At 40.6% G+C, this 19,296-nt stretch overlaps 1 protein-coding gene across 1 annotated transcript; it reads right to left on the minus strand.

Annotated features, from left to right (window-relative positions):
• Positions 1-11,271: 11,271 nt before the first annotated feature.
• Positions 11,272-17,337, minus strand: krt8 (keratin 8). Its single transcript, XM_089010953.1, has 8 exons — positions 16,896-17,337; positions 15,360-15,568; positions 15,069-15,129; positions 13,803-13,898; positions 13,498-13,662; positions 13,217-13,342; positions 12,864-13,128; positions 11,272-12,042 (listed from the first exon to the last, which is right to left on the minus strand). Exons 1-8 carry the CDS (start codon positions 17,283-17,285, stop codon positions 11,780-11,782), a joined length of 1,575 nt encoding a protein of 524 aa, XP_088867079.1. The 5' UTR covers positions 17,286-17,337; the 3' UTR covers positions 11,272-11,779.
• Positions 17,338-19,296: the final 1,959 nt, after the last annotated feature.

A 19,296-nucleotide genomic window follows, 5' to 3' on the forward strand; every position in this document is an offset into this window, starting at 1 on the left:
AATACACTTTGAGATAGCTGTTATTTCAATATTTTGTTGTTGTTGTTTGCCATTGCTTTATTGAACAAATGGACAGTATTGACTCCTTGCAACCTGTTTCAAAGCCCCTTTTACCATGCCTTATATGACCTTATCTAATTCACCTTTTTAGGGGGGGCCTGAATATCCTGAAAAAAAATGCATACTGTCACAAAGCCTACTGTCATTATTGCCTTTTTTCAAACAGGGATCCCAGTGAAGCTGCAATGATGTGAGTGACATCCCAAGCGGTCCTGTTTGCACATGCAGTGGAATGTTTTCAGGCTAATGTGCTTTGTGAGAACTGTCATGGAGATGAGAGCTCGCACTGACGAATCCTGGCAAACCGAAACATAAATCATGCATGTGTGTTTTATCCTTCTTTACTCCAAGTTGCACTGACAACTGGCTCAGTAGTTAAAATGGTTATTTGTCATGTATTCGGTGAATGAAACAAAAATAAAACGATGGTAAGACTGAGTATATTCCAAAACATGAATTGCAGGCTGATTGAACGCTAAAACTTGTTCCTGAACATGACTATAAGAGCAAATGGGCGATCGTTTGTGTGTGTCCTGTGATTGGCTGCCCCCCACTTACTGCTCCAAGATGGTTGGGTTAGGCTCCACCAACCACCGTGACTCTTGTAGACGAACAACCATCCATGGTTTGGCTCACACCTACGGATAAATTCAAGTGTTCAATCAGCCTGTCATGCATTTTTTGGAATGTGGGAGGAAATCCGTAGTACCCAGAGAAAACCCACGGATGGTACATGAAGGCCAAGCCTTACACCAGTGTCAGAAATAATGTCTGACCGGACGCCCGGGGCGTGCAACTTTTACGTCAGGCGTACATCTTACAAAACATCTCCGCCCGGGTGGCCGACAACTTCTTCAGGGAAAAAAAAAAAAAAAACGATTTTTTTTTTCAAATTAAACGTTTGCTTTGTTGAATAAAGCAAACGTTTGAATGAAGGTTTCAAAATCGGAATAAATCATTCAGATTTCGAAATCTTCGTTTGATTTGGAAGTGTCAGAATTTCGTTTGGCAATTTGCATACTCGGCACAGAAGCCAATCAGAAGCCTGCTTCGTGCTTCGGACTTTCTCGAGCGTTATGGGAGATGCCAGTTGTTTAAGGTGGTTACGTCACGAATCACATGATTTTTCTCGCTGGTCGGCAAAACCAAAAATGGCGAGTATGGACAAAGCAAATTAATGTAGCATGAAATCGGAACAAAGCTCCGATTATTTATTATTACACACACGATATCACCATCGTATTAAAACACGAAGACTTTCATTCATCAAAACCGAAAATGAAACACATAAGCTTACAAAACAATGATCGCACTCGCTAACAACCGTTGTGTTTACTTGGCTTTCTGGTTAGCGGCCGATCACGTGATCATAACAAATGACGTCACGCTGGCATCTCCTCGTAGGAGGTCGTCCATTTGCATATCATTTTCCAAAGAAGACGCACAGAACCTCTGCCCCAGAAGAAAGATTCCAAAAAAGCTCACAAAATTTATGACGCTACGTACATTAAAAGCATTGTGGAAAGAGGAGTTCACACACCGCAACGCAAACATTGCATTGTGCAACATGCCAAACAAGCATGAGCAAAATCATCAGCAGGGATATTTACGATAAATTAAGCAAGGGAGCATTTGTGGTAGGTACATCCTTAATAAAAACAATCCTTAATACTTTGCAACAATGGTTTTTTTTAGCGATTAGTCATCTTATTGTGTTTTAAGGTGTGAAAAATGGGGTAGGCAACTTTATGGCCGGGCAGGCAACTTTTCAGAGTTATCTGCCCTGGTGTCCGGTAACGTTTTGTCATGAGTTTCAGACACTGCTTCCACCATGCCATGTGAGGATGGTGTGCAAACCACTTGCTCACCATGCCGCCCACCAGTGATACAGAATAGTCAGATGAACAACTAAGTTTATTTTTCAAAATTCATGCTACAAAAGGGGGCAGTCGCTAGTGTCTTTGTTGGTGGGCGCAGTTACTCTTCTTATTTGGTGCTACGGCAAATACAAGGTGTGGTCATGAAAGCTGCACGAGTTCCCAAAAAGGGATCCGCGTCTCTTTCACATACACATGAGCTAAAGCATTGTATTCAACAAACACCTGTGGGTGCGTTTTGTGGCACAAGCTCAAAACAGGCATCCATCCATAAAAGGACTGAGAGTCAAAAGTGAAATCAAAATGAACACTTCAATTGCAGCCACACCTTGAATTAAACGGATTTTACAAGGTGCGTATAGTGTATGTCATTTTGCTCGTAAGTGCCAATCATTTATATGATTGGCCACCCATCCATTCGTTTTCCAATCCACAAAGCCACATTTTAACGTGGCAAGCTCCAGAGTAAATTTTGTGAGGGAAAGCAGTTATTTTTTTTTCTTTTACCTTAGGGGTACATATTTCACCGTCCTCAAATATGAGTCTAGTGGCAGTAAGAAAGCTTGTCTTGACTCACACCATCTCAAACATTGCAAACCGCACCCTTGAGCATAGTACCCAGGAGCCAAAGGGCGAAGCTGAACATGCAAGGCGGTATATAAGGGTAGCTCTATTATATCATTGTCGGTGTTTAATATTTTATGTTGGACAATGTGTTCTGCAGGATCATTGTTATTTTATGTCCAATTTTAAGGAAAGAATACTCTAACAAGGATGGGTGGAGAAAGATACTCAAAATGAACTGTATTTGACACTGTGGAATTGTGATTAAATAGCACTTTGTGCCAACAAAGGGTTTTTTCAAGCACTCCTCTAAATCATCCGTCCTGACCACAGTCATCATTTTTGTCCCTGCGACAGTAATTTTGGTCATCAAAGTTTCACAATTAATAAACCAAGCACTCAATTAGAATCACATCGTGTTTTTTTTTAATCGTGAAGCTTTGCAACATAAATAATTGCACTTCCCGAATTTCGCCTAGCAACAAGCGTCATTATGCAAAAAAATAATGCATGTACTGAATTCATATTATCTTTGTTGTTGCTTTATTTATTTATTGCATTTGGAACTCGTCAAACAAAGCACCCACTGCGACCCTAATGAGGATAAAGCAGTCTGGAAAATGGATGGATGTACGTTGATTTGATTCCTATTCAAGGTGTTGCGATATAGTGCTATTTTTCAATGTTAAAGAAACAAAAATACCTGTAAGAAGAATATGCCACTTCCCCAGGCCTGCGTGGGCTTTCTTCGGGTACTCAATTTCCTCTCACATTCCAAAACTATGCATGGCAGAGTAGTTGAACACACCATATTTGTCTCAAGGTGTTAGTTAGTGTGAGTGTGGATAGTTGTGGATAGTTTGTATCTGTAATTGGCTGGCGACCGGTTCAGGGTGTCCCTTGCTTTCTGCCTGAAGATGGTTGGGATAGGCTCTAACACCCCCGCAACCTTTAGGGGGATAAGCGGATCGGAAAATTGATAGATTTAAAGGATGTTGGAAACAAAAATTAATGAATTAAATAATTATTTGAAATTTTGTTTTCATTGCTTGCAGCCAAACTTAATTGTGGCTCAGCGCACTGCGGGCAATGTTGCACAATCGGTAAAAATGAGAAGCAGATAGAATAGCAGCCCCTTCAGGCAATCCATAAATCACGCTAACTTTGTGGATTTTAAAGAAACAAGGACATTATTTCTTCATCTATCGGGTTCAGTCGCGCTGTGCCTCTACCTGCTCGATGCCGACGCATGAGACAACTTGCTTCAAGCTCCGTTGTTATATAACACTCGTCGCTGCTGCAGCATCTGGCTGCGGCTCACTTCTTTGCCTTAAGAACAGAGCCATGACCTGCAAAGAGACAAGTTATATACTACTTTTTCACTTGTCAATTGTCCCGCTGAGGATGAAAGTTTTTATTTTTATTTTCATTCTGTCAAATTGTGTCGCAACCTTTTATATAGGAGACAAATACAATATTTATTTCTGGTGTGTGCATTCAATGTAAAAATGGCTGCTCTAGAGATGTCACGGTGAGGCTTCAAATTCAGCATTCTTGAAGTCTACAGTGAGTGAAGAGCATGCTTCTTTGGCTTGAGATAAAGCAGCTCATGTGGACATTGCATTATCATACATTTCTTTGGCTGGGAATTTTTGGAGTTTCTCTCACAGTTTGGGATGAATTTGAGCAGATGGAGAGGCAGCACGGTAAAATGTTGAGATTTCGGTTAGAGTTTTCACATCAACATTCCTCCATGATATTTCTATGTTCTTCCTTTATCTTCGTGGACTTCCTATGGTAACTCTGCGTTACTTTCTCATCCCCAAAACATGTAGGGGAAGATAATTGACAACTAAAGTCAGCCTAAATTAAAGGTACAAATGCAATTGTGGATGATGGTTTGTTTACATATGCCCTTTGGTTGGCAGGTGGACAGTCCAGGGCAGATGTCTCTCACCAAAAGTCATTTGAGATTCAGCCAGCGTTACTAATGACCCGAATGACAGAAAATGTGTGGAAGAGTGGGCAGAATATTATCCTCAAAGTTCTAAATGGTTCCTACTTCTACTAGTATCTTGTTTTGCCTGTGACGTAGCATACTTTAGATCATGAACGGTGTCTTTCTTTCTACATTTCATTTTCTATCATCTGTTTCATCTGTCCCAGCAATTGGCAGATTCCCATAAATTGTTGATTCCGAATACCCAATAGTACTTTCCGTTCGTAAAAAGCCTCACTTTTAACGTATTCGAACTTTAGTATGGTATTTGAAATAGTGATTTTAAGACATCTTTGATTTGCTCAAGTCTTGAGGTAGGGCTTGGTTTTGTGGGGCACGAATAGGCCAGACCTGTCAATGAAGAATGCAAACCACCTTGAGGTACAAAAACCACACCTACAAGCAGACCAGAGATGAACACACTGAAAATCTCTTACATTCACATTTTCTTCACCTTCCGTCATTTGACATGTTCGTTTCAGCCTGGGAGCTATAATTAAAACTACAGGAAGAGTGAATGCAACACTGCTTCAAACAACAAAGAGGGTGCAGAAAGTGCTTAAGATTGATTGATTGTCTGTGTCTTTGGTGTTATGTCACATTATTTGTTATTTCATTTTATTTTTTGACTTCAAGATGGCGCCGCGAGAGTGGTTGCCTTGACAGCAGCTCCTGGATTTTGTTTTTCTACTTCTTCCTTTCCTTTCCTCTTACTTTCATCACTTTGCTGCTGTGAAATGTAAATGCATCCACGGCGAGATTAATAAAATAAAATACAATTCAATTCAATAAATTAAATAAAATCCATGTCAATGATAATAATAGTGCTTATTAATGCAGTAGAGCGGTGTTTTTCAATCACGGTGTTTAAAAAAAAATCCTATGGCACACTACCAGCTGAAAAATTGGACAAAGCTTATTTTAAACACTAAAGTGGCATATTCTTCTTACAGGTAGGTGTTTTTGTTTCTTTAACATTGAAAGATAGCACTATATCACAACAACTTGAATAGGAATCAGATCAACATCCATCCATCCATTTTCCAGACTGCTTTTTCTTCATTAGGGTCGCGGTGGGTGCTTGAGCCTATCCCAGCCGTCTTCGGGCACTAGGCGGGGCAAACAGAGACAAACAACCAGTCACTCTTCCACCCACACCTAGGGACAATTTAGAGTGTTCAATCAGCCTGTCATGCATGTTGTTGTTGTTTTTTGAGGACCCGGAGAAAACCCACACGGGCCCGGGCAGAACATGCAAACTCCACACCGGGGCTTGAACTCACGACCCCTGCACTGTGAAGCCGGCGTGCTAAACACTACCAAGCTGCCCCCAAATCAACATTAATCAGATACTTCATCAATTTTCAGATTTATTCCCACTCAGTGAGATTAAACGTTGCAGTTTATTGACAGAGGGTCAAAATACACAAACCACAGACATCAGCGCCCTAATTTAACGAACGTGAAAGCAAAGCATTGTTCGGGTGTACCTCTGAGGAATGAGTGTGGCCGTGTCACTGATCATTTCTTTCCATTTCCATCGCGATATATTTTTTTGTACCACTCCAAAAGCACTCGCGAGGTCCGTATGGGCTAGGTAATTATGCCATCTTGTCTCAACCTGCTTTTCACTAGCTGCTGCATAAAAAAAAAAAAGTTAAAAAAACACACAAGCTTTGCCCACAGGCATTAGCCAGTGAAGGACGCAGACTGTAAGAAGACTACTGACTTAGTCTGATCATGGATGACATTTTTTAAACAAAGACAGCAGTGAGTAGAGAATTTATATATCTCTTTCACTGACAAGTCAAATATTGGATATATGTCTTGAATTAATCCAGTTTTCACGATTATTTTATTTTATTTTATTTACAATCTCAAATGATAGAGTCAAAGTGGGGCGGGCCCTATCTACATTTGCACTGAGGCATGGGAGAAAATTACCTTGCAAAGATTTTGCACACCTTATAAGGAATTGTTCTTGACACTGATTATGCATCAGGCCACTTTCTACTGCTGTACATGTTTGGGATCAAGAGGAAGTTACAGTTACATTTTCATACACACTTTATAACCAAATGTCTAACAAACAGAAAAAAACAGAGAGTGTGTGTAATTCACAACCATTTCAATAAATGAGAAAACCACAAAATTGATTCCAAAGATGCGGATAAAGCCCTAATATGTAAATGTTAGATTTGGAATGTTGTAAGAATCCAAAGAACCAAAAACCAACCCATTTATAAACACAGGGGAGGACATGTAAATTCCATACTAATTCACACAAATCCTGATAAAAAAAGATAATATTCAACATTCTGAATCTCCAACCATTGCTGCATTACATTCAAATATGTTCTTTCCATTCCTTCGCAAAGTTTGGGGACAATCAGACAAACAACAATGCAAGCGAACTGTATTCCTCACCCACTTTATTGCACTGTTTTACTAGGTTTACAACAACCTCGATTAAGGATGCACAAACATTTGCACACTTCAATAATTTCACACATGAAATTCCATTTCATTTAGGTTCAGCTGGATATGATTGTGTGATTCACTTTACCCTCACCTGGAAAGCAAAACTACATTTAAGTACGTTCATGCTACTACATGCTCTGCTCCACCCTTGATGGCATTCTTCGTGGAAGGACTTCTTTTTGTAATTAGAAACGCCATTTTATTTATGGCGGGGGTGGGGGGTACATTTTTTGTCAGGCGTTCGCTCTTTGATCATGTCGTGACTATATCAAACATTTTTGACAACATTATTAACAAATATGTGTCATAGTTTTGTGATTGCCTAGGTCAGGGGTCGGCAACCTTTACGACTCAAAGAGCCATTTGGACCCATTTCCCACAGAAAAGAAAACACTGGGAGCCACAAAATCCTTTTGAAATTTAAAATGAAGACAACACTGCATCTTTTCATCATCGTTTTTTACCTTTATATATGCATAAACTATAGTGTGTTGCATTTATGAATCAATGAACTGTTACAGAGAAGCGAAATTACATTTCTGCACGCAACAAAAAAACATTTTAAACCCCGAAAAAAAGACGTTGGGTTGAAGATTACTTTCAAATATAATACTCAATGTCTATTTGAAAAAAAAGAATGTTTGCAAAATGGCAAATACAATATTTATCACCTGGTTAATGTGATTTCTGCTCCTGCACCTCAGCGCACAACCTCTGCACATCAGGGCTGTATGACGTTACCTTCATCTTCAAACAGGACTGTAAACTGTCGTCTGTCAGGCGTGGGCGATGTGTTTTTTACGGCGAACGAATCTGCCCAGGTATCATTAAACGTTCTGTGTTCTTCAGACACTTTTCTTTTCTTAGATTTATCCATAGTTGGCCGACCTAGAGGTCGAAAAATTCAAGAAATCGTGCGCAATTTGGCGGTTGTGACCACATATACGTCCACTGTCGATGGTTGTGACGTATATTATGAGCGACAAAAAAATTGAATACGTTTTATTTTGTATTATTTATAATCACCATAATCTTCAAATTTGGAATTACATTTTAAAAACGAACGAACTAAAATAATATATATTGAATAAAATACTCATTATTTATTTTCTATGACGTAGGCAAATACATGTTCTTCACGGTACGCTTCCGCCGTCTAGTGATCATTTTTATATTGCAAGTGTTCACTGGCCCTAAAAATAAAATACATATGGCGTAAGATCAGAGCATTGTCATCAAATGGTGACTATAATTTTGCTTTTTTTGAATGTTGCTGTGATGATGACCATTTTGTGTTTGGGATTTTTTTACTGAGCATCTTCATCTTTGCTAAGTTCATAGAGTTGCTTGTTCTGTTGCCACAAGGGGACATAAGCCAGTGTCTTCTTATGCCGGTCCCAAGCCCGGATATATACAGAGGGTTATGTTAGGAAGGGCATCCGACGTAAAAGCCTGGCCAAAACAAAAATGCGAATCAAACATCTGAAGATGGAGGACACTGATTCGCTGAAGGGAAAAGCCGAAAGGAAAAGAAGTCCTTGCAATAATAATAATAATAATAATAATAATAATAATAATAATAATAATAATAATAATTATTATTATTATTATTATTATTATTATTATTATTATTATTATTATTATTATTATTATTATTATTATTATACATTTCATTTATAAGCGCCTTTAAAACTCTCAATGACCATCTACAGTCACAAGATAAGTTTGTGAGCGCATAAGAGCAGCGGGTGCCAGACGTGCCAGCGTTCGCGTTCAAATATAAAATGGTCATTGGTACAGTCACATTCAAATAAAATAAACATAAATAATACTTTATTTCGCTTGTTTTCTTTTTTTTTTTTGTTGCTTGTCCAAATTTAATTTTCATTTCAGATGGTGAAATACTTTTTTGTTTTGTTTAAGCCAAAAAAATAAAATGCAAACGAATCTGATTTGTTGCTGCAGCAATAAATGTGTTTTATAAGAGCTTCTTTTGTGGCCGAAACAGCCATTATGGACTGATGGCTTTGACTGCAGTTGGCCAAACACAAAGTAGAGCTTCTATACGTGTTTCAGAGTTTCCTTTACGTAGGCCAACTAAAAGAAGAAAGCAACAAAGCTATGGAAAGATGAATGTGCAGCCATATGGTGGTTCCTCAGCAGCCACTCCGGGCTCTTCTGAAGAATCCCCCTTGTAAATGCCAAGACTGTCTCTGTAAGTTGTAAACTCAAACAAACTTTCTATATGGACCCTAAAGGCTGAACTTTCCCATTTTAACATAAACCTGTTTGGCATGTCATTTAATTATTTTTTTGGTCAAAAAAATTCAGTAACTACGGAGTATACACTTGCAATAGATGTAAGAATTCTATCGCCACAGAAGCGATTATAATTCCAAATTGTCTTCCAACTACCTTTCATTGCTTTTCCCTTGTTGCCCATTTGTTCACATATGAAAATAGTGAGCCTGAAACCACAAATATACAACATATACCACACGAATGGGCCCCAAAGTGGAAAAAGACACAATGTCTCTGCCACCCCACCCCCCCCTCCACACACACACACACACACACACACACACACACACACACACACACACACACACACACACACACACACACACACACACACACACACGCACACACACACACACGCACACACATGCACTTATAATAGTACACGAGACAGGGTTTAAATTTCTTTAAGTATATCCATCCACCCGCAAGCCATCTGATAAAAAGCAAGTGGCTTGTGGAATATTTCTCACCAGCCACAAATCCACTTTTGAAGTTTACAACTTGGCAAGCAGAGGATGGAAAGCAAAACCATTCCAGAATTATATAAGTCGTCTGGGGTGTGCTGCATCTAACTTTGGAAGCAAAAACATGCACACTACTGTACTTATTGTACTTCATAATCTGTGGACTGTTATACTGTATCGGTATTTGAACCATAGTTCAGGGCAAAATCATGCAACCACACACAATGAAAATCAGTAATGGGCCATTAGGGCCTGCAAGGTCGTCTCTAATGGCCTAAAATATCTGAATCACTAATGTACTAATTTTTTTTTGTTCTGATGAATCTAGGAAAAATGGAAAATAATGTAGCAATTTTATGAGGTTATCATGAATCCATACGTTCATAGTAAATATTTTAACCATTTAATGACAGGATTTCTTAAGTCTCTTCAAGTCTCAACTTATTTCCTGGCCAATGACATCCTCTAGTGGACGTGTAGTAAATCACACCACACTCGCAGCTGTGGAGTGATTCAGACGTTGCATTACTGAAGGCCTAGGAGTGACATGCACGGCCCGCCACTGCTGAAAACTACTACGGCCATGGAAGTAGAGGTACTTAAATTAATTGATTAATCAACAACAAATCGATTATGAAATGTATAAACAGCTATTTTAATAATCAAATGTTAATCCGTCTGTAATTTGGGAAAGAGGCCCACCAAGTGAATACATCAATCCATCAATTTTCCAGACGGCTTTACCCTCATTAGGGTCACAGGGGGTGTTGGAGCCGATCCCAGCCGTCTTTGGGCACGAGGGAGGGGACACCCTGAATTGGTTTCCAGCCAATCGCAATGCACACAGAGAAAAACAACCATTCGCACTCACACTGAGGGACAATTTGCAGTGTTCAATCAGCCTACCATGTATGTTTTTGAAATATGGGTGGAAACTGGAGGACCTGGCGGAAACCCACGCGGGCCCGGGGAGAACATGCCAAATTCACACTCACGACATGTCCACTGTGAAGTCGGCGTGCTTACCACTCGACGACCGGCCTGCTCCCTAAGCGAAATTGTTGAGTACAACATCAATTTGTGTGTTTAACCACTATGCGCAACCAAATAAAGAAAGAAAGAACTACACAAATGAATGAATGAACGCATAAGTAAGTAAATAAATAAATAAATAAATAAATAAATGTCATTAATTAATCAGCAGTAATTTGGAGAAATTGTTTTGAATACACTTTTTTTATCTGATGTTTGTATAGATACAGAAAGGGAGTTCATGTGTGGGTGTGTATTTCAGCAGTCAATTTGGTTAATTTACTTGTTTTTTTACATCTGTGACTATTGTTTAAAATGATTATTTCTGCAATAGACTATTATTTTTCCCTTATTTATAAATGTTGCCCATTCCTCAATTTGGCACACGACAAACAGCGACGTTGATTACTTGGCATTTTGGAGAGGGATTGCATCGATGTTCAATTCTGTATCATGTCATCTGCGCGTTGTCGAAACGGAATCCAACACAGCATTGTTGAGACACATGTTTTTTATTTGGTGTAGTAGCAAAAACAGCACCGCATTACTACGCTATCGTGTGGGCGCTCTCCTGGGAGGTCAAACGGTTACAGGACATGCACGGGGAAGAGAGGCACTACGTACGGTGGCGTGTATTTTATTGACATCAGTTAGACCATCGACACTTCGGCACGTTCACGTTCCTTCGACAACACCGCTGTTCACAGGAGGGGAGCTGTTGACTATCTTCAAAATTTGGATTTGCCTTCACTTTAACGTTCACTTTCGGAGACAACACTCGAGGATCAGACATACAACACAGATTCTTTGGTCCCTTTCAGGTAATTGGTAGAGTAAGGATTCTTTATTGCTTGTTGTTTAAGGCCCCTATGGGAGAGTGAAGCTTCAGACATGTTAATAACAAAAAGTTAGGTGGGGAGTTGAAATGTAAGTGTAAAATCTACTGGAGGTGGGCAAAGGGGATATCAGAGCAGGGTGAGTTGCCTAGAAACTACTCAAGCTCAATCCTCGATGACCTCGGAGGACTCGGACACCACTCGGCCATCCTTGGTCTCGATCATCTTGATGACCACGTTCTTCTTGGTCTGGGTACTGTAGCCGCTGCCGCTACCGCTGCCGCCACTGCCGTAGGCGCCGCCGCCGTAGCTGCCGCTGCTGTAGCTGCTGCTTCCGTAGCCGCCGCTGCCGTAACCGCCACTGCTGTAACCGCTGGAGTAGGAAGTGGAGTAGCCGCTCTTCAGAGTGTCCATGCCGCCGTAGCTTGCTGTCGAAACGGAGTCAAGGTTAAAATTGAGCGGTGATCGGTCAGGCCCAACAAAACCTCACAATCAGAACGACTGACCTATATTTTGAACGTAAATGTGTCCACCAAATGATATTTTTGTACTTCCTACAGTCTATTCTGTCCTTTTTTTGGCTAGTCCACAGATGTCAAAGACAAGGTCCAGGGGCCAAATCTGGGCCGCCACATTATTTTATTCGGGCTGCCAAAGCAAACCAAGCATGTCAAGTGCCATGATGCTTGTCCGAACCAAAATTTCAAATTGTCGTACGTAAACCACAATAACAGTCATTATTTTTAACTTCACATTTGAAAACTAGTTATTCATTAATTTGTTGTGCGTTCAATATGTAATATGTGGAGGAGATGAAACATTGTAATGGCTTCCCCTTATTCATAACGGCCCCTGAGAGGAAACCGTAACTACAATGTGGCCTGGGGCAAAAAATGCTTCTGACACCCCCGGTCTAGTCTGATATCAAATGTACCCTTTGTTTCAATTAGTTTTCCAAGTGCTTCATTGTTGTCCACCATTCTTACTTTTTAGTGTTATCCGTGTGCATTTTATATTTAACACAACTCACGTTTGTGATGAATCGGTGCAAAAAAAATTTTACAAAGCAACTGCATCCCGTACTGCATATGTTTGAATACAAATATTATATCATGTCAGTGAGACAACTCAAATTTGAGCACAATTTAAATCAGAAGAGCAATTTCAACAGTTTTCCGATTATCTGTTCCATCCAATTTCAGAGGAATTACCATCCACCAAATTGTTCCCCTATCAAAGTGAAACTTACTGCTCTGTTTGGAGATGTTAATGGCCTTGATGCCGTTTGCCAGCCTGTCCTCCTCGCCCTCCAGGAGCTTCCTGTAAGTGGCGATCTCGATGTCTAGAGCCAATTTGACGTTCATGAGGTCCTGGTACTCGCGGATCTGGCGGGCCATGTCTTGCTTGGCTCTCTGCAAGGCGTCTTCCAAATCTTTAATGCGGGATTTGGCGTCCTTCACTGCCAGCTCGCCACGCTCCTCGGCCTCAGCGATCTGAGCCTCCAGGTTGGCACGCTGGGAGAAGGTTCAAAACAATGAAGGTGAATGCGATTCTTCTGATCACGTTGTTTTTCCGAGAGCGATGTGTGAGATGCATCCGTACCTGGCCCTTAACACCGTCAATTTCCGATGTCAACCTCTGGATCATGCGGTTAAGGTCGGCAATCTCTGTCCTGGTTGCCCTCAGGTCATCTCCGTATCTGTTAGCAGATGTCTGCATCTCCTCATACTACAGGAACATTTCCAAAACAAATGAAAAAAGCCTTGGATTATCACGGTTGATATTTAAAATATATATATATATATAAATCTTTATCTATACCAGCACTCTAATTCAGATATTGATAAAATGTGAGGAAACTAGGCCAAAATGTGTCTCTTTACCTTGGTCTTGTACCAAGACTCTGCCTCAGCACGGGTGCGGTTGGCAATGTCCTCGTACTGAGCCTTGACTTCCGCTACGATGGAATCCATGTCCAGGTTACGGCTGTTGTCCATCTCCACAATGACTGATGTGTCTTTGATCTGGCTCTGGAGCTCACGGAGTTCCTAGATTAGAACAAAACACATTTAAAAAGTAGTCAACTTCAATTCCATCTCATGCAGCAGGTGCTGAGAAAAGAATCGGCAACGAGTATATGAATAGCAACTTGGAGAAAAACGACTTTTGAAGATTTTTGTTTTCATACCTCCTCATAGATGGACCGGAGGAAGTTGATTTCGTCTGTCAAACTTTCCAGCTTGGCCTCCAGCTCAACCTTATTCATGTAGGCCTCGTCAACATCCTAGAAAAAAATATGAGATTATATTCAGGTTGGACAAGCAGCATTTTAAACCACCATTGTTATTGGAAAAATGCCCGGAAGGGAATTGGTGTATTTTTTTTCCTAAGACAATGGGTGAAGTTAAACAAAAATACATGAGTTTTAGATACTATGATAAATCTTTCATATTTAACTCATTCACTACCATTCACGAATATATTCAGGAATTAAAAATATAACGTAGAGTGCCTTCTTGAATTTGTTTTTTCATGCTTGGGTGCTGATAAAGTGCTGGCTATGGCCTATGCCAATGTTGTTTTATTTTCCACAAGTGGCAGCATTTCCCCTTTTTCCATCTAAGCACTTTGTTCCAGCTTCCGCTGTTGTTAAAGCGCCTTATAAACAAATATGTATGTATTGCATTGTATTATGGACAGCCGCCCTCATTTCAAGCTCATATAACTCCAGACCCATATAATTTTGGAATGAACTTTTTTTTTGTTCTGATGAAAGAAGAGACTCTAAGGTTTCTAACGCTGTTTTGAATGTTTATATAGTCCTAAAACTCAATATTCTGTGAGTCCTGGAATTCAAGTGACAATGATTAAAAAAAAAAAACAGCCACTGGAGTGGACACATTTTGCACATGTCTGGCAGTTAATAAGTTAAATTAAATGCAACATTATTGTAATAGTTTTCCCAGTGGTTGACGTTGGCCATCCAACCTGAATTTGGGCTACAAGTGGCTTTCACCCTGTCATTAGCCGTCCAATTGCAGGGCACTTATAGAAAATTACCAATCATATTCACAGCAATCCAAAATTCTGTTTTCAATTGTGTGTGTGTGTGTTGTGTGTTGTGTGTGTGTGTGTGTGTGTGTGTGTGTGTGTGTGTGTGTGTGTGTGTGTGTGTGTGTGTGTGTGTGTGTGTGTGTGTGTGTGTGTGTGTGTGTGTGTGTTTCATGTGGACAGAAGTCAAAGTACCCTAAGCACATAGAAAACATGGGCACACCACCCCAAATAAGATTCTATCCAAGGCCTTTTTAGTCGACAGCAACACAATAGAATATAGTACTTGTTCTGTTTTTCTGTCTTTTGTGTCTACTGTTTTATACAAAGGCGCCATCAAGACGGATTTCCTTGTGGTTTAATGTTTGATGACTTAAAATTAAGTGAGTTAAATCCAACTGACCTTCTTGATGAGGACGAAGTCATTCTCACACTCTGTACGCTTGTTGATCTCATCTTCATACCTGGCAACAAAAGAAGGGCAAGACTGTTATCCACGAGATGCTCACAGGCGAGTAATACACAAAAGTAACACTAGGTGGTGCAAGTTATCATCTCAACAGCTCCATTGGGAGCCGGAACTCAGCTGGTTTGTATTAAATGGGAAAAGTGGCGATCTGTGAAGATCTGGAAGCTGCTGTGTGCAATATGCCCAAACTATGAATATTTTTTTCCCCACCGTGGTGTCACTCACTTGTTCTTGAAGTCCTCCACCAGTCCCTGCATGTTGTGCAGGTCGGCCTCCAGCTTCATCTTGTCGTTGCCCAGGCTGTCGAGCTGTCTGCGCAGGTTGGCGATGTAGGCCTCAAACATGGCGTCGATGTTGGAGCGCGTGGTAGTTTGGCCCTGCAGCAGGTTCCACTTGGTCTCCAGCATTTTGTTCTGCTGCTCTAGGAAGCGGACCTGACAAAGTGAAAGAGGTGATGAATACATGAGTGGGGCAAGAAGTGCTTATACTTAATTAATGATGTCTTTGTGAGGCATGTTTGGATAGACACACTGATACATTTTTGTGTATTTGTTTTTATGGATGAGACAAGCCTAACATACAGCATATATCATTTTGTGATAAAACATACTTTTAAAAATATTCTACCGGAAACATTCCTTGTGTGTTCTACATACTTGGCAATAAAGATGATTCTGATTCTGATATGTTTTGGAGTGCTAAATAATGAAAGGTCATGTGCATTAATGTTGTTTTCTATGAATAAAAATTGGATACTATCTTGAGCAAAATATGTTGAGGAGTATCGCTGATATTATAAATACTCCTGCCACCTCTTAACATCCATCAACCGCGCCATGCCTCCCATTTCGCCTTCTATAGTCTTTGTTGATCTTATCTTTCTTTGGAACTTTGAAGCCCTGACGTAGAACATGCATCCCGACTGGATGAGAGGGAAGGGGAGGGTGGGTGGGGGGGGGGGGGGTGAGAGTGTGGGATCAGGGGTGATGTTAGCCTGACTGGAAAAAAAACTGGTGATGAAGGAATAGAATGAGTTAACCCATCCCCGCCCGTGCCTTCCTGTTTTTGTAAATGAAGCCTTTTGCAGGCAAATAAGGGGGGGTGCAAGGGAAGTCGGTTGGAGCAAAGTTTCATCTGCAGGCAGATGGGTGGGTTGAGAGAGAGAGAGTGAGTGATAGAGGAGTAAATATTTAACCTAGATAAAGATGTGACAGAACTGGTTGATATTCGGGTCTACCGGAGAATCTATTCTGCACACGTCAGAGAATGTTGAGCCTTCACTGTAACTTTTTGGATTGGCTACACAAGGAAGTACGTTTGAGCTTGCTGCACTACACGGTTTCACAGCTGCTGCTGAGCAGAACATGAAACCAGCAGGCCTTTTTAAATATTAACCTATGGGTCTGTCCTGAGGAGGGTATGTGTTCCTCTATGTTGCGTGGATTCTGTAGATAAAATGGGGTGTGTATGAGGAGGAAGGTGGGGTTAGGGTGGGAGTTTCACTCTCCGTTCTAAAGTCCAGTGGTGGGGGCCATGGAGAAGGCAGAAAGGACCCCACCCCAGCTAAAGGGAGGAAACCAATCCCAAGGTAACGTATGCCTTGGCCTGACACACCCTTTGCTATCTGCATTACTCTCATGTGTGTTTGGGAGCCTGTTTGTGAGTGGATTTCAGCGTTTTAAAATGACTGTGTGTGCAGACAAGGTTCAAAAGAGTGTCGACGACTCTGCTGCCGCGACTCTCTAGAACGGTCGAGCTTACCTTGTCGATGAAAGAAGCAAAGCGATTGTTGAGGGTCTTGATCTGCTCCTTCTCCTGGGTGCGGACAGCCTGGATGGTGGGGTCAATGGCCAAGTTGAGGGGGGCCAGAAGACTCTTGTTCACAGTCACGGCGGTGAGAGGTGCCTGGCCGAGTCCCATGCTACCTCCATAGGCCATGCCCGCTCCGCCCATGCTGGAACCGAGGCCGTAGCTGCTGGAGCTGATGATGCCGCCCCCTCCGAAGCCCTTGCTACCTCCGTAGGAACTCCTGACGGTGTAGCTCTTGCGGGAGCTGAGCCCTCCCGGTCCGGCATAGGAGCTGCTGCTGAAGCTCCTCGGGGCAGAGGAGCTCTTCACGGTGTATGAGGTGGTCTTGTAACTGGCTGCCATTGTGAGCTTGAGGGGTTTTCTTTCTTTTTTTTTTTGCTTTTGGGGTGAAGGTTGACGAGGCAGGCAGGCCAGCAGAGCAAAGAGAGACCAGAGTGGATAGGAAGAGATGGGACTAGAGAGGAGTTTTAAAGCGCCTGTTGCTGTGGGAGGAGACTGGGGTGAAATGCCATTGGCTGCAGGTCTGGGCTAGGGCCTGGAGGCAGGGCTGTAATATTACACTCCTATGACACATTGTCAGCCACAGAAAAATCATTACCTGACCTCCTCGCAGGCCTCCATATTGTTGTAGAAAACGTTTTTTAGCTTATTATCCATCCAGCGTTTTGATATTTTGCTGTGTTTGTACTGGTTTTGTGACTGTTTCAGTCTGAATAAACCTCAAACAAACTCTAAATGTAGACCCTGTGGTTGAATGAATCACACAAAAGTTAATTTAGCGCATGGAGCATGTAACAAGGTGTGAGACGAGTTTAAGTTATCAACTATTTTTTTCTCTCAGCCGGTTCCTTACAATTATCATGAACATATGTTTTGCTCTCGGGATTCTTTACAAGTGAACATGCATTTTAATATGACAGCACTTGTTTTACATGTCGAAGTAAACCGCAAGACAGGTTTTACGGTGGTAGCTCCCAGCTCAATTCTTTTTCAATGACTTCCTCAAAAGAATAATAGCTCTCATTTATTACAGATCATGCCTTAGCATTTAAAATACATATACAACTTTGAACATCTACCAATTAGCTCTAAGTAAAAGCAAGGATATTTTTTTCCACATTCTTTTCTGTCTTATTTCCTCTCTTTGTATTTTTTGTCATCAATACACAGTAATTTGATTAATAATAACAACATTAAAAGAACAAAACTCAGCTGAATCTTTTTTTTTTTTCAATAATTGCCATCTGTCTGTTAAAAACATGTTAAACATAAAATCAAGAAAGTGCCATATGACTGTAAAGTATTACATAAAAAGCTAGCTATCGGGTAATGCTAACGCTAACACTCACCGCACAATTTTTGTTGACTAGATTTTCATAATCTTGTCTTGCTGAGACTCTGACATGTTTTGGGGTATATGTAACAACAAAGCCCGAAAAAAACATGAATAAAACAAAAGTAATTAAAATTAGGCTAAGCAGTTGATGCAAGCAAGAATCACTTAGCTAACAACGTCAACCCTGAAATGACAACCACTTTCCAAATATGCTTTGATCTAATGTTGCTTGTCAAGATTTTTTATGATGATGATGAATCATGTTTTCATATTCCCATAGCAATGACCTTTCTTATAAGAATGAAAGCCTATTTGCAGTGATGATGTCTATTGATGATGAAGATTTAAAGTGGATTTTAATCAAAGTTGACCTAAGAATGGACCTGTTAGCTTTGGCGAGATCCGTACTTTCTACTTGCCGTCAAATAACATCCATCACCCCTGTGGTATCCTTCGGGTTGATATTTCACAGTAGTGATAGCAGTTTTTGGAGGCTTTAAAGCTCAAGATTCTTTGGTTATTACGGCCAAGTTCTCAACAGCACGCTGAGCAAATGGCACACCAGGTGAACTGTGAAGCAGCCGGTTTCGATTAACCGTTGCACATGGAGCACGGTAGACAACATAATAAAATTGAGCATGGAGGCCTCTGCATAGTTAAAAAGCTATAAAAAACAACAGCCCAGTGGTTACATCAATGTCACGTTACACACCACTCCTGTACTCCATCTGCATTCCCTTTGCTACATAATTCAAATTTTAGGTTATTAACTTCCCATTCTTTACTTATTCTTTACATTAGAACATAGCTGTTTCAAAAGAGGTCTCTTAAAGACAAAAAAACAATATTTATTTAATACAGATTTATAGCGTATGAAAGAAAATTAGAATAAAAACGAGAAATGTCCATCAGCATCATTTATAAAATTCTTTAATGCAAACTCTTTCAATGAATACTAATTTTGAACCATTTTGAATGAGAATATTTAAACATTTAATTCAGCTTCATCCATCCATT

The sequence above is a fragment of the Hippocampus bargibanti genome, linkage group LG01 (assembly GCF_051943395.1).
Source record: "Hippocampus bargibanti isolate YZ-2025 linkage group LG01, ASM5194339v1, whole genome shotgun sequence".
NCBI classification, from domain to species: Eukaryota; Metazoa; Chordata; class Actinopteri; order Syngnathiformes; family Syngnathidae; genus Hippocampus; species Hippocampus bargibanti.

Bases quoted from the DNA above. Each gene is read 5' to 3' on its own strand.
- krt8 (XM_089010953.1), bottom strand. From the start codon at position 17,285: ATGGCAGCCAGTTACAAGACCACCTCATACACCGTGAAGAGCTCCTCT. The intron at 13,663-13,802 runs GTATGAAAACAA...GTTCTAATCTAG, and splicing joins TCCGGTCCATCTATGAGGAG to GAACTCCGTGAGCTCCAGAG. The intron at 13,129-13,216 runs GTACGGATGCAT...ACCTTCTCCCAG, and splicing joins TTGACGGTGTTAAGGGCCAG to CGTGCCAACCTGGAGGCTCA.